The 15,867-nt window shown below is 47.6% G+C and overlaps 1 protein-coding gene across 1 annotated transcript; it reads left to right on the top strand.

Annotated features, from left to right (window-relative positions):
• Nucleotides 1-60: 60 nt before the first annotated feature.
• On the top strand, nt 61-14,389 carry CPLX4 (complexin 4). The gene is made up of 3 exons (XM_010205482.1): nt 61-227; nt 2,636-2,723; nt 14,162-14,389. The coding sequence occupies exons 1-3, from the start codon at nt 61-63 to the stop codon at nt 14,387-14,389; spliced, it is 483 nt and encodes a 160-aa protein (XP_010203784.1).
• Nucleotides 14,390-15,867: the final 1,478 nt, after the last annotated feature.

The following is a 15,867-nucleotide window of genomic DNA, read 5'->3' as shown; positions in this document are numbered from 1 at the left end:
GGTTTGGTTTGGCTTTCGTGTAGCCGGTTTGCTTGTAGCTCTTCTTTTTTTCTGGAGAAGATGGCCTTTCTAATGAAAAGTATGTTGAGCAACCAGGTAAAGAATTTGGGACTTGGAGGTGGAGGGGAAGAAAGCAAAGAAGAAAGCACTCCTTCTGATCCAGCAGCAGCTGCAGGAATGACCAGAGAGGAGTATGAGGAGTATCAAAAGCAAGTGGTTGAGGAGAAGTGAGTACCTGTTCCCTTATTATCCGTATGGGGATGATTCTTGGTAACTTGGTGCAGCTAAAAATATCCCGAGAAAAAGCCAAACATCCATCTCTTCCCTTTCTAAAAAGCAGACAGATCTTTGCTGAAGAGGCTTTCTGAAATAAAAGTTCACTAGCTGGAAATGATCAAATACTCTGTTCCCCTTCCCCACCCACCTTCATCCTGCAGCTCTCTCCTACACTTTCCTGCTACCTCCACACCTCGATATGCCAGTTCATTCCTAGCTGACCTTACCTTAGCACTCAGATTTTTCCCGTAGGTACAAAGCTTTTTGTAGTGCAGCAGCTGATCCTGAAATGTGTGTGATTTGTCATCCTGCAGTTCCATGTGGAGGACACTTCCAATAGATAAGCTTTTCCTCATCCACATCTGTTGTGGCAGACATGGAAAAGCAAGGAGTGCTGTGTTGAGTGGATGATACTTATCTTGAGGAAAGTTTAAAGATGGTTATTTTTTGTAGCTGCATTTTCAGATGTTTTTTCTAAATACAGCAGAACTTTTCAAGTGATTGAATCTTTATTTTATCGCCTGCAGTTACAATCTTTACCACTTGCTATGTCTAAGTAGAAAAGAAAAAAAGAAGTAAAATAAAGGACTTGACACATAGGAGTTCAGATCATGTGTAATTATAAATAAAACGATTGGCTTCTAAATCTCAAATGCATCTGTTCCTCTAATGGTCAATTACATAATGGTTGTGTAAATCCTTCGTGTAAGATGATTATAGGTGAAAGGTTAATGACTAACGGAATCTGAGGTATACAGGTCTGTATTTAGCAGCAGCCATTGCTATCATAAAACCCTGGATGGGTTATCCCTTGGTGTGGGATAAAACACAGGAGGTTCTGCTCTATGTTTTGTCAGGGGATGTTTGACAGAAAAATAATGACCTGCCATCAGGAAGATGCAGGAGACAGAGAAAACAGGATTCCTGAAACAAGGAAAGCCTTGGGAAAAGAATCATTTCTATAATGCACGACATGTCTGTTACTTGCTGAGCTGTACTGAGGAATTGGTGCAGGAGTGCTGCTGAAAGGGCAGCCTGGAACCCTAACAGGAGTATTTGAAGCACTCTCAAAGAGAAAAACTTCCCTCAGGACAGTGCACACTGGTGTGCTTATGTAAACGTGTGCCACAGATCTTTTGTCATGGGCACAGCACCTGTCTCAGGGCTCTGGATTTTACCCAGCTTTCAGCTGTACGGGAGTGGAGGTGCAGAAGAGCCTTACCGGAGTCACACTCGGGCAGAGTGTGGCCTTTGATGCATGACCATCTAGGCTTTGGGTTCTTCTCAGGTCAGGGTTTTTTCTGTGATTAAATACAAAAATGCACAAGTTACTGTTTCCCAAGGAAATCTGTAATCCAGAGGAACAAACAGGTGCTTGTGCTGGCAGTCTCCAGCGTGGTCACACAGAATCTGCTTCCAGCACCACAAGAGTTTAAGCGAGAGGTGCACTAGTTTGTGCTGTGCATCACAGGCTGTCACGCAGCTACTGTTATGCACGCTTTCTGTTCCTACATTTCATGTTCCACGGAATAATTGGATCCTCCAGAACAAAATGATGTGAGATTAGGCCAGGCACTGGGGCCCAGGCAATGGGGGGAGGTTGACTATGTGAGTTTTACCGTGTCTCCCATGGTGCCAGGACAAGTGAAAAGCTCAAATCTGCTCCCGCAGAGTATCTCCTGCCACACAGCCTCACGGGACACATGAAGGGATGTGTAGGGATGCTGTGGGAATGTATCCCACCATCAGCTATGGCTGCTAATGGGTTCTCTGGAGAAGGAGTGTGCCACAGAAGAGGAAGGTTGAGAAAGAGAGGGAAAATATGCCAGAGGGTCTCAAAAAACTTCTTCTGATCAAAGACTGGCTGAAGGAAGTTTAAGGCAAGTTGCTCTTCTTAGAGAGGGAGAAACTCCAAAAGTGATTTGTGGAAGCAGGGAAAAACACCATTTCATCTTGCAAGTAGCTTTTATCTGACAAAATACATTGGAACAAAATTCTTTTTGCCATAGAACTTCCATGAGAATGCTTCTGGGAGAAAAAATTGAAGGGGGGGAGGGGAGAAGGTGAATGTTAACACATGTTACCAAAAATAAGTCAAATGAATACATAAATAAGTAACAATTGTGCTGAAAAGTTCTTGAATCTAACGAAAGCATTGTATAAAATCAGAGATAAAAGCAGCAGCTCTCCACACAGAGAGCTCATGGCCAGTGAATGTTCTGAAACAAACAATGGATGCAGAACGTTACACAACTTTGGGAACAGCTGCTGCCTGTAGCTTTTTGCAACTGAGCAACTAGCTGGGTGTAAAAGACGGTATCTCAGTAGTATCTTGAGGAAACTTTTTCCTGATTTTCAGGATGGAAAGAGATGCAGCTTTTGCACAGAAGAAAGCAGAGCGAGCCTGTCTGAGGGTCCATCTGAGAGAAAAATACAGACTGCCTAAGGTAAGCCTGTGGTTCCTGATCTTTCCTAGTTCAGGGGCCAATTTTAACTACCAAGTGGCCAATTTGACTACCAAGGCTGAGTTCTGACAATGGCAAATTGTCTTTGTTAGTGGGATCCCCACTGCAGCTCAGAGCAGAAATGGAGGTCAGAGCCATAGTTTTCCCTAGTGACTGCTTCATTTAGACCTTTTTTTATCTCTGCTCAGTAGATTAATCTAATGGAAAGGTCCTGGTAATCGCTCACTATGTTGTCAGACCTGAAACAGGTGAGTGGGCAAGTTGAGTATCTGGTGTGATTATGTCTCACAGTTAGTACAGTAAATAAGCAAAGCCCATGAAAACTGCTCTACAAGGTGTACATCTGAGTTCTGATAAACTTCTGAAGGCTCATTTTTGCCATCTTCTTCCAAGAGCTGCAAGCAGACTGTCCATCTTTTCCTTCTTTAGCACTTCTGACACTGTCAAATATTCTCAGGAAAACCAAAACAGAGACAACAGAAACTTCAAGCAACAGAGAAATCTGGAGGTTTGTTAAAAGCAGCTGCAATAGCTTCTGGATCATGACAGAAAGCATAGCTAACATTTTGGTTGATAATATTTCCCTGACCTAAGGACATATGGATAGCTCTCTATGGTACTAAGTGTCAGCCTAGTTTAGAGGGAAGACTTGCTCCTCTCTGTTTTCTGACTGATTTCCCACGTTTTCAGGGATTTAACGGCAGAACTCTTGTTTATCAAAGTTTTTCATATTGCCCAGCTTACAAACAGGATGACCTGAGAGGTTTCAGCAAAGGCCTGTGTCCCTGCTCCAAGCTGTACTACGAGGCAATTCAGGAAAATTAAGAGCCCCTGTGAACGTGAGCCCAGGTAGACAGAAGCCTGATTATTACACCAGTGTCATTGGAATAATCTAGCAGTATATGGCTTGGACTTCCCAGACCCTTCCCCTTTGGGGTGATGGCTCTAGTCAAGATGGAGATCTATCCAAGCCACTGGTTAGCCTATAATAATTAAGCGGCAGTAATGAAATTATCAACAAGGGAGTTCAACACGTTCAAAGTATGATCAGCTGACATATTAATAGTGCCCTAGGGCAATTAACGTGTAATTGCTGGGGGCTGCCTAAGAGCAGGGAGCCCAGCGCCAACCTGAGGCCTGGAGGCATCAGCCTCATGAGGACACAGCACAAATAAAAGTTAAGAGAAAAGTCTTCCCAGGAGCTGCCTAAGCCTTAAGGTTTTGGCTTTGTAAAATCATGATCACTGTCAGGGGGATTGTCCAAGCCTGAAACATCTCTTGCATCTCGTGGCAGCTGCAGGAGGACGGGTTCTCCTACAGCAGGAGGAAGAGGCAGGTCCTGCTGTCTGAAGGCCGCCCGTGTCCTGACTTTGGCTCCATCCTTCACTGCCCTCGGTTACCTGGAAACTTTCTGCACTTTTTATCTGCTCAGCATTCCCTTGAATATTGGCTCAAGTTGGAGGAAGTAAGCTGTGCTATAAAAGCTAGTTTGTGGCCCAGAGTAACCACTGGAGCAGCTGGAGCTGAGGAAGAGCTTTGCAGACACTTCTTTCTGTTGTACTGCTGTGCAGGGTTTACAAGGAGATACTTTTTCCCTGAGATTTTTGGGCTATTTCTTCAGAATGTTTTTAATGAAAACCCTATAGTAAGTCTGTTATAAAACCCCCACCACTTTGCAAAGGGGCTTCTTTTTGGCAACAAACACTTCCAACAGTGACTGTAAAAAAGAATAAACATTATAACTGTTATTTTCCAGAGTCAGAGCTTATGGATGTTGCCAAAATTACAGTGTGTTAAAAAGCCAATGCTTTTGTGCAGAAACAGGCGTTGGTGTAAAAAGTTTCTATCAAACCTACCCTAAGCCTTGGGGGTTGGGCTGGATGATCTCTGCAGGTCCTTTCCAACCCCCACCGTTCTGTGATTCTGTGGTTTTATCCATATTAGACCTCCTCATAGCAATTATTCCTTCTTGCCTCTTTGAACTGAGTGGGAAGAATTTAACCTGGCCAAAAGTATTAAAGATACGAAAGATATTTTCCATCCCTTCTTACCCTTGATCTAAAAGGAATTTGAGAAACTGAGTTGAAGTGTTGGTCTTTCGTAGCGATTTGGTTCCCGTGGCTTAGTGTTTGCTGTCCAGACTCACCTCATTAAGCCTGTCTGTTATTTACTGGAAGCTGAGTCAATGGCATTCAGTTCAAAATATTTAATTCACATTACAATTATCTAATCTATTTTCTTGTACCTAATTTGTATTTTAGATGAACCAAAGTGTATTGTGCTGTTTGATGTGGGAGTTTGTGTCTGTGAGCAAGAACCACGCGCAGCTCTTGGTTTGAAGCAGAAGTCCTAGCTGAACTTGGTGAAAGTTTCACTGTGAAAAATGTTTTTGTAATGCTCACTGACAAGTAAGACCCTGAGGGATGCACAAGCAGTGTGATGGCACTGCTCAAATTCATCAGACCTTGGTCTGAAAACTACATGTATCAGGTTTCCAGACCTAGTGCTCTGGAGTCCCATCCACAGACACCAAACTGAAGAGTTCACCAATAAGCTGGGCCTTCACAGCATGTCAGTTAAAACCATCAGAATCCCACTATCATCAAGGACTAGTCCTTGACTTTGTAGCCACCTCAACACATGTCATCTCTGTGACCTTCTTCCACAGCGCTGAACCTTTCCGGACAGCTGCTCCAGGTACCACTTCTCCAAGTCAGCTAATAAGTGATGAGAGATCTCATTCAGTCGCTTCTGTCTACATCCAGACCTAAGGGGCTGCTTTTGTTGTCTGGCTGTAAGCAGTGGGCTTAATAATTCTACTTGTTCCCTTTCCTGTCAGGGGCCTTTGGTGGTTCTTCTGGCCTAGGTTCATACAATCCCTCCAGCTTGACGGCAGGAAACAGATATGTAGGGTGGGATGCACAAGGATGTGGAGGATGCATTTTAAGGTCCACCACTTGCTGGCAAAGGGCTTTTTGAACAGTTTCCTCAGTGCTCTGTGGATCTAGTGCTAAATCTAATACCCTAGACGAGTTCGTGCTCTCTGGTGCTGGATTGCTATGGCCTCTGCTGTTCAACTACATGACAGTCCCTGACACAGTTTTGGTCAGAGCCTCTTAGATTCCATTGCCCGGCATGACTTGGGAGCAAAGGCAAATCTCACTGAGGGATTTTAAAACCTCTCTTAGAACTTGCAAGCAGCAGAGTTGAATGTTTATGCATTTTCTGTGGCAAGCACAACTGAATGCTAAAACACTTGCAGCTGTCTCTGATGAACCGTGTACATTTCCCAGTAGAGAATCCGAAATGCCAGAAGCAAAGGACCCAGCAGCCAAGCAATTAGAAATTAACAACGTCACCTGGGCTCACAAAGTGATTCCTTGATGTAAACGCAACTTGTAAATCCTGTCCTTCTGCTACCGTGTTAGTCTGATGCTCGTTTCTAACCCTGGGCCACCACGGGCCCTCTAGTGCCACGCTCATCACATTGCACCAGCTTTAATCATTCACTTGAGCCCTGAAGGCAGATTACAATTTGGATGAAAACTAAATCAATTGTGTGACAGATAAAATTACACCGTCTGCATTTCTGCAGCCGGGCAGGCCTCGTTCCTCATCAGTGATGACAAATGCCTCTGTCTTTGAAAACATGGTTTTTTGCAACCAAAACCTTGCTAGCTGACTTTCCAAGAAAGAGAACTGCTATTTTAAAACAGTGTGGCAGAATGCTCTGGGACAGGTACTGGGGAGACAAAGCAATGGGAAAATGGCCATGGAGAACCCTCAATCAAGCTGACTCTACTTGGCCTCCCAGTGTGTCAGCATTGGCCAAAGCTTTCTCAGGCAAATCTGAAGGGAATACAATTCTGTATGAGAGCTCCTTTGAGATCAACAAACTCCTTTAAGGACATTCGACTTTTAAAGTTACCTGAGGGCAGTTTGTCATCTTCACAAAGATGTGTTGCTACACCTGCAGCTCCTAATGAAGATGACTCCTTTAAGTGGAAGTCTGACTAGCTGGTGAGTCTTTTTGCAGGTGGTTATCAAGGCCACATGGTTATTTATACTTGACCTTCCATCTCTGTTTCACTCACAGAGGTGTTGTTATCACGGCTGTGGGCCTCTCTGTAGAAACACATCTGCCTTGTGTGGTCTGATGTTCCCAAGCCTTGTCAAACCTGCATTACCTCCTGCAAACCGCACAGGTCATCTGTAACATACCCTGCTCATCTGGGAGGAATCAACGGTGCTGCTCTTTCAGCTCAACAGTGCATTGCCAGGGCAGACAGAGGCCATGTGTGCACAGCACAAGCCCTGCACCATCACAGGGCCCAGGGCAAGCACAGGATCTGTGCCTCATCTGAAAGGCTGATACCTGTTCCTGCAGTAGATGTGTTAGGGAATTGCTGGTGCTCACTCATAGCTATAGCCTGGAACCAAAAAGACTCCAGAAGTGCACCACATCTTCAGATTCTCCCCAGACAGAGAATCCATCTGGAAGAGAAAGGGATAAGCCTGGCGGAACACGGGTGTGTTAGTGCAGGGCTGGTGTCATATACAGGGGCAGAAGGAGTGAGGGCAGATTGTGCACTGTGCCCTTCTGCATTGGTCAGTTGCAAGGCACCATTTGCTCTGGGCTGTGAATGCCCAGCATAGTACTAAGAAAGAGAAAAACACATCCTGAGGGTGAGTTTAATTACAGAAAGATTAATTATGCCAAAAAAAATGAAGTACCAGATTTTAAGTGGATGATTGGATTGTAGGGCCTAAGTCTCTAAACACCAGCATTTTAATTAGCAGCTGAGTAGTAAAATGTCATTAGGCTTTGTTTCCCTTTTGGAGGCACATGCTGAGCCAGCTACAGGACAGCACTTCCCCACGGTCTCACCGCACTCTGGGAGGCCCTAGCTTTAAATCCCCAGAAGGGCTACTTTCAAGGACTTCAGGACACTCATGTGCCCAGCTCTGCACCAAAAGTCAGTGATCTGGGTCTCTCTGTGATTTTGAAAGCCCGCCGTCCGTTGTACGTGCTTCCAAGCAGATGGTGCTCAGGTCTGCACCATCACCTTGGCTGACATCTGACGAGGGCACTGCCACCTACAGCACCCAGGAGCACGCAAAGGGGATCTGCCCCAGCTCCGGCAGAGTCTTGACTTCACTATAGTGACAGTAAGTGCTCTTTGGGGCCAGATTTCAGTATTAGCAGCAGAAGGCTTGCCTCTAAAGCAGGACAGGAGCTCTAAGCCACCAAAGAAGATACCAGCCACACGCTGGCCTTTGTGGTCTCGCAGTAGTTGCAAGTGAACTTTGCAAGATATGCTTTTCTGCATTTGTGTGTGCCTGTGTGGTCATAGTGGCTGCAGGGCAGCTTCCTTTTGATCAGCCCTTATGACAATACCCACCAGGAGGAAAACTGAACATACACGCTGTATGTCTCTGAAATATGTTTCAGCTCTGTGATGCAACGTCATGGCAGCAAAATGCCTGTGATAATGCATTACTTATTGTGAAAAGGAAAGTCATTTAAGGTAGCCTGGTATAGGATAGAAACCCTGAACGTTACCAGTATCAATCACTAGCAGACATTGCAAATGGAAGCGTGAAATTCAGGACTAGGCAAGGCCCCCTTTTTAGTGCAAAATCTAAAGCTCTGTGCTATCTGGGCCAGATTTATAAGAGAAAGCCGTCCCCTAATGAACCTAATCCTATTAACAGAATTGTCAACTTAGGTTTGTCATCAGAAAGGTGCTTTTAGCCATGAGACATTTGATCTATGGACAACTTCTTAATCTTCAGAGTACTTGGTGCATCACCTCCACGCAAAGCAATGTTAAAGTATTATGTAAATACAGACATGAATATTTTCATTTTCAAAAGCCCACACCTAAGCCTTTATTCCTTTACTGCCTGCTTGATTGGGCTAGGGTCCAGTAATCAATTTCTGCAAGGTCTAAACACAGGGCTTTGAGGGCTTTTGGTGCCCATGATGCAGGAGAGGAACATCTGACCACAGCCCCATTCACCACGACCAAATACCTGGTGTACAAGGTGGCAACCTCTCCCCACAGTCCCCCACACTCCTCCCCACGGGCCCCCGCACTCCTCCCCACAGGCCCCAGCACCCCTCCCCACAGGCCCCAGCACATCACTCCTCTGCAGATGTGCCCACATGTCACCTCGGGTGCCGCTGCTCTCAGTCTGAGCTTTGCCACTTTGGTGCCGTTCCACTGCCCGAGTGCTGAGCGTGCTGTGGTGGTACAGGAAGGGGCTATGTCATCTGCTCCAAGCAGATGGGTCCCTTCCCCCAGTCAAACCATTTCTGTGAGCACAGCTCTACAAGATCCTGAGATGCTCGTCAGCAGGATGTTTTCCATTCACTATTTAGAGCACTCAGATGCAGTCAGGTGTCTTTTCAATGCCAAGTGCTGCTAGAGGCGTTACGAAGGAAGGCTTCTCGCCATGAAAGGGACTCGTAGTCTCAAACAGCTCCTGCTCTATTGTACTGTGATGGGAATATTGTTAAGGCTGGGTTTCATGAATAGCACCATTCCAGAATTAAAGGGCTGTACTTGCGTGCATCCATTCCATAAGCCCTGTCTGTTCCACGGGGTGTGTGTGTTGAAAGAGAAGAGAAACTTGTCTCAGGAGAAGCTCTTCAGCTTCAGATAAGCATCTGAAAACAAGTATTTTCTAAGCTTGAAGAGTTCTTTTGCTGATCTACACGTTTTCCTGATAGGCCAGAGTGAAACATCTGTGGCTTCATGGTGACAGAGTGAGAAGCTGGATGTCAGGAGGCAGCAGGATGGGGGGTGTTCCCTGAGAAGGCCCAGCCAGGGCGATGCGAGACCCCAGCATAAGCCGTGTCCTCACCCACAGCACAGCCCCCAGGCTCTGGGAAGAGCTGGGGCTGCAGCCCAGTGACAGCACAGACATTGCCAGGGAAGGCAAAGCACAGACTGGAAAACCAGCCCACAAGCCAGGCTCAGCGGGGGCCACTTTGACACGAGCACAGCTGTGACAATGCAGCTTCGGGCAGGAGCAAGGGCCTGGAGTGAGCTGAAATGGAGCTCCTGGGCCCCAGGGGTAAGAGGGTTCTCATTTCAGCTGGTTTGGGCAATGACATGGTACCTCTGAGGCCCCAACAGCTGGGATGCCAAAAGACCTCTGCACACCTTCCCTGTGCTCCAAGCTGTGATCCTGCAGTAGGGACAGCACAAGAGGGTGTTGGTAGGGGAGAGGCTGATGTTTCCAGCCTGTGGCACCTGGTACCTACTTTGCAGCCCTTGGCTCAGCCCAGTATGGGGCTGCTGTTCTACTCACCAAAAACCCCACTTGCAGGTCAAGGCAAGATGAACTCTGATTTTGGCGTGTAATTGGTGTTGAATAACAGGATTCAGCTGCCTGATGTTATGTGCACATGGGCATGAGTTAGACATAAGGAAAGCAGTACCTCACAGAGTTACGGTGGAAAACGAGTTGTTTCCTCCATGGATTAGTCTGTGAGCTTTGATGTGTTTTCTTTACAACCAGGGTTCATCTAAACAGGTGCTCAGACTGTTTTCTGCTTACACCTGTATACCAGGTATGTGTAAAGAGCTCTGTGTTGTATTGCACCTACAACAGAGCAGATCCCAGTGTGGCGACATCAGATGCATAGTCAGGGTCAAAGAATGTTACCAGGCACTAGGACTCTGTCGCCTGTGCTGTGGAGTTGTCAGAATAGTGTCTGACCCAGTTTTGGCCTGGGCACTCTCCCAAGCAGTTCCCAGGGCCAGCCTGGGAGTGAGGATAGGCATTCCCAACGGGCAGCAAGATGGGACCACCCTGTTTGGTAGGGTGAGAGTCCAATAGCATGGCAGTGGGCTGCTCCAGGCCAGCTGGCCTTGAGGCAAGAGACCAGTGCCAGGCATATTTCATTTCCTAGAATAGAGGTTTCTTCCGTGTTCTCAGAGCTCCTAAAAGGGTGTCTGAACACTTGCAGAGACCTGGAGACTATGGAGATTAAAGTCATCTGGAGAGAGGCCACCCCATCCAGAGCAGGTTTGCCAGGACCCAAAGGCATACTCTGTGTGGGATGGTTAGAGCCCACGGCCCCACTGTCCTGCCTGTGAGATCTCCCTGCTCTTTATGCTCTCTGTAGTCCAAACTGCGGAGGTGTGTGGCTGGGTAATGCCTCGACCACTGTCAGAGCCACGTCTGGCCTTGGGAGAGGAACAATCCCTGTGTGTGCACATGCTGGGACAGCTGGGACCTACACGCCTTGGTCACACTGATAGCAAGCTGCTGTCTGAAACTAACAGACACGGTGCATTTCCAGCATCACATTCCTGACCCTGACTTCCAGGAGGGCTTGGAGCTGCAGCCTCACTGTGTATTTAGCAATTTGCAACATTAGCCTGATTTTTCATCCTGGGGGAAAATCTGGCCTTGTGAGAAAACTGGCTTCAACTGATCTCCACTAGGCTTTAAAAAAAGCATAAAACCCAGCATAAATCCCAACAAGTAAACCGAGAAACCTAATTCTATGCTTCCATTCCAAATCAAAGCAACAGAGCTGGGGAAGGGGCTGGAACACAAGGGTGCTGGGGAGGGGCTGAGGGAATGGGGGTGTTGAGCCTGGAGAAGAGGAGCCTGAGGGGAGACAGCAGCACTCTCTGACACTCCCTGACAGGAGGCTGCAGGGAGCTGGGGGTCAGGCTCTGCTCCCCAGCAATGAATGACAGGACGAGAGGAAAGGGGCTGGAGTTGCCCCAGGGGAGGCTGAGGCTGGAGCTGAGGCAGAACTGTTTCCCTGAGAGGGGTGTGAGCCCCTGTGCCAGGCTGCCCAGGGAGCTGGGGGAGTGCCCAGCCCTGGAGGGATCCCAAAGCCGTGGGGCTGAGGTGCTGAGGGCTGTGGGTCAGTGCTGGGCTGGGCAGGGTGAGGGCAGGGCTGGGACTGCAGCAGCTTCAGGGGCTTTTCGAATCAAAATTATTCAATAACAGAACAAGATCTGATGAACCTCAGAAGAAAGAGACCACACACGTCTGATGTGCTGCTTGGCTTGTGTTGGGTGACTCTACCCTGTGAAAGCTCATACCAGGTCTTTCCAAGGAAAGCCTAAATGCCAGCTGGGTAGAGGCAGGTGACTTGTGCAGAACTGTAATGCTTTAGACTACATTTGAATATGTTCTTCTTCAGTCAGAGAGTACTTTCAACCCCTAAACTCTGTTGTGCACCATATCTCAGGTGGGACAAGGAGCTTTGGTGCAAGAACATGCCAAAAGATTGTTCACATCCCCAAAGTGTGTTCACATCCTCACATGTGTGATTGCTTAGGGAGACTTTTTCAGTAATTAGCCCAGGATCTATCAGACTCTTCTGCTACCTGGGAGGATTTGAAAGGGCCATCAGCTCTTTCCACAGCCAGCACTTGCTGATTAAAAGCTTAACACGTTCTTTTTTTATCTGCTACACAATCAGCGAGGCATACTCTGCCACTTGGGAAATTGTTTCTAGCTCCCACAGATCTCAAAGCAGCAACCTTTACCCCGAGGGGTCAAGAGGCATCCTCACCCACTTCAGCCATACAGTAGTAATGGTCATGGTACACCTCTCTGTGTTTTCCTCAGAGGTACAGGGAGAAACCAGGTTAAAGAGAAGTGCAGTTATTGCAAACGTGAAGCTGTGCCAACCTATGTAACAGGAAACAGTGGTGATGCAGTCAAGCATCCTAGTCTGTCTGTCCTTGCTAAAGGCCTAAAACTACACAGACATTGCTCATGTCCATCCCTTCATTCATGCACACAGACCCTAGACCCCTCTCACTCTCAGGAACACCTCCTGCCGACAGCGTTGCTGCTTGTTCGGGTCGGCCCTTTGCTGCTGTCATGCTTCATTTCGGAGATGTAATGAGGCATTAATGCTTATCTTTGATGTGTGAACTATGTCAAAATATCCTCTTCTTCTGAGCTCTGGATCCATCAGAATCCACCACAGAACGTGAACAAACCCACCATTGTGTGCCAGAGGACGCAGCCCCTCTGACAGCATCTGAGCAAGCGTGGGCAGCACCGACTGCCCTCGGCCCTTCCAATTGCTTAACCAGCTCCTTCTCCTGCCTCCTCTCTCTTTCTCAGACTCACACCCAACCTCCATCCTCTCTTTTGTTGTCCAAGTCCTCCTATTACCCCACTTACCAGCACTGCAACACTGCTCTGAGTGTGTGCCAGGCAGCCTCTGCTCCTCCTCACAACTAGAGATGCCAACCACCGACCTAGATGTAGTTTAGATGTGGTTTGGGAAGATGGGGACCTTTTTTTCCCCAGTAATCCTTACACAAGCTTAATGTCTCTTTCCTCAGGAAGTATTCTTCAGGAATACTGAAAAATACCTGCCAACAACAAAGGAACAGGGAACCACAGAATCACAGAAGGGTAGGGGTTGGAAGGGAGCTTTAGAGATCGTCCAGCCCAACCTCCTGCTCAAGAAGGGGAAATGGCAGCCACACAGTTTTTCTAAAACTCTTGTTTCACTGACCAAATAGCAGCACAGAAGACAAGCCCAGGCAGCAGGTCGCAGCAGCAAGATCTGTGCATTTCACATAATCACAGAATCCCAAGGGCTGGAAGGGACCTGGAAAGCTCATCCAGTGCAACCCCCTGCCAGAGCAGCACCACCTAGAGCAGGGCACACAGGGACTCATCCAGCTGGGGTTGAATGTCTCCAGAGAAGGAGCCTCCACAGCCCATCTGGGCAGCCCCTGCCAGTGCTCCCTCACCTCAACAGGGAACAAGTTTGTCCTTGTGTTTCTTTGGAACCTCTTCTGTTCCATCCTGTCCCCATTTCCCATTGTCCTGTTATTGGCCATCACTGAGCACAGCCTATGACACTCACCCTTGATGGATTTGTAACTTGAATGAGGTCACCCCTCAGTCTCCTCCAAGCTGCAGAGCCCCAGCTCCCTCAGCCTTTCAGCACAAGGCAGATGCTCCACTCCATCACCTCTGTGGCCCTGCACTGAACTCTCTCCAGCAGCTCCCTGTCCTTCTGCAACTGAAGGGCCCAGAACTGGACCCACATTCCAGGTGTGGTCTCACTATGGCAGAGTAGAGGGGGAGCAGAACCTCTCTGACCTCCTGCCCACAGCCCTTCTGGTACACCCCAGGCTGCCATTGGCCTTCTTGCCCACAAGGGCACGTTGCTGGCTCAGGCTCATCCTGCTGCCCACCAGCACCCCCAGCTCCCTTTCCCCTACACCACTCTCTAACAGTTCATTTCCCAGCCTGTGCTGGCACATGGGGTTGTTCTGTCCCAGATGCACGAACATTAGTTTCAGTTCTCCATAAAACGAATAAATGAACAAAAAAGAGACTCTTTGGAAGATCCTGTGGCAGCAGAAATGCTCTCATGTGCTGTTTTTGCTCTCTGCTTTTTGTATCAGAGTGAACTGGATGAGAATCAAATACAGATGGCTGGAGATGATGTGGGTTTGCCAGAAGACCTTCAAAAGATGGTGGCAGAAGATCAAGTGGAGGAGGAGGACAAGGACTCGATCCTGGGACAACTGCAGAACATCCAGAACATGGACATGGATGCGATCAAAGAGAAGGCACAAGCCACCTTCACCGAAATGAAACAGGCAGCTGAACAGAAATGTTCTGTGATGTAGGAGACACATCACTCTCCAAGGGCTGTGAATTGTCTTGTCTTGCAGAGGCTGCAGAGAGCAGGCAGAGAAGTGCACGTAGCTCTGTATCAGTCTAAAAGTAGATAGAGAGAGAGACACTTAAAACCTCAAGAGGAGAAAAACGTACGTGTTGCCAGTGCTTAGTGCAGAGTTAGAGCTGATCCTTGTGTTTAACATAACATTTTCCTTGTGGGAAAAAAAAAAAAAAGGTCTTTAAAAAGAGCTAATTTGGGGATAAAATGTGCCTTTTCCCACCTTTTTCAAAGCTATCAAAATGCATTAAACGTGTGTGCTTTTGCAACGTTGTGCTGCTGGTGCATAACACCTGGGTAACCTCCCATTTAACACACAGAAACACATCACTTCCCAGCAAAAACGTGTCTGTTTCAGGCATGTAGAAACAAACCCCGTGTCCAACGTCAACCTGTCCTGTAAAAGCTTTAGCAGAAAATGGTGTTGACGATCTCTGAACTAAATACAGCAAAAGGCAAAAAGTGAAGTGTGTAACTACAGCTTGGGACCAAAATGCCATCATACACATAGCCCTGAGTGGCGACCTGCAGGAAACCAAGGCTTGGTAGCTCTCAGTGGACTATGGTCAGTCAGTAACATAAACTTCTCCAGGCTGTTTCAACTTCACAGTCCCTTGGGCTTCAAACACGACTCAGATTCCACGTCACAGCAGCGTTTTGGCTGCTTTGTGTGCCAGTTCTGCGGCTTGGGGTACCAGCAGATAGCTTGTATAGGCGCAAGTGATCTCCCCATGTGCAGTTGGTAGTAACTCCTTTATCCCAGGAGTTGTCTCCACACATGGCTAAGCAGAAACCTGGCCTGCCTGGAAGGTTCTGCCAGAGCAGGGCACCTGAACCCTGAGGAGAAGCGTGGCTTTTGCTACTGCCAAGTCTGACTGAGGCTACAGGATCCAGGCCTATAGTTTCAGATTTCAGACTAAGTGAGACTTTCTGGAGCCCCAGGCAGCCTGGACAGGTGATGACAAGGCAGCAGAGGACTTCCCCACCAGCACTGTGCTTCGGGAGCTGTGGCAGTCACCCTGTGTGACAGCCCCCACAGAAGCTGTGCAGCCCTTGCACGTGCATGCAGCAACCAGTGCTGCACCCAAGGGCCTCCACTGTTCTATACAATTCAGCACTTTGTAAGTTCAGAGCTTGCCTGGGAATGAAACTTGCAAACAAACACGTGTATCACCTTCCTGCAGGTTTATGTCTCTCTTTATCTCCACCCAATCAAGTAATAAATGCACTGAGTATGGTTTGTGTCTTTCTTTCTTTCTCTTCCCTTCCTTCCCTCCTTCTCCTTTCCTTTCCTTTCCTTTCCTTTCCTTTCCTTTCCTTTCCTTTCCTTTCCTTTCCTTTCCTTTCCTTTCCTTTCCTTTCCTTTCCTTTCCTTTCCTTTCCTTTCCTTTCCTTTCCTTTCCTTTCCTTCCCTTCCCTTCCCTTCCC

This window comes from Colius striatus, chromosome Z, assembly GCF_028858725.1.
Source record: "Colius striatus isolate bColStr4 chromosome Z, bColStr4.1.hap1, whole genome shotgun sequence".
In the NCBI taxonomy this organism is placed as follows: Eukaryota; Metazoa; Chordata; class Aves; order Coliiformes; family Coliidae; genus Colius; species Colius striatus.
This window is presented reverse-complemented; position numbering and strand designations above follow the sequence as displayed.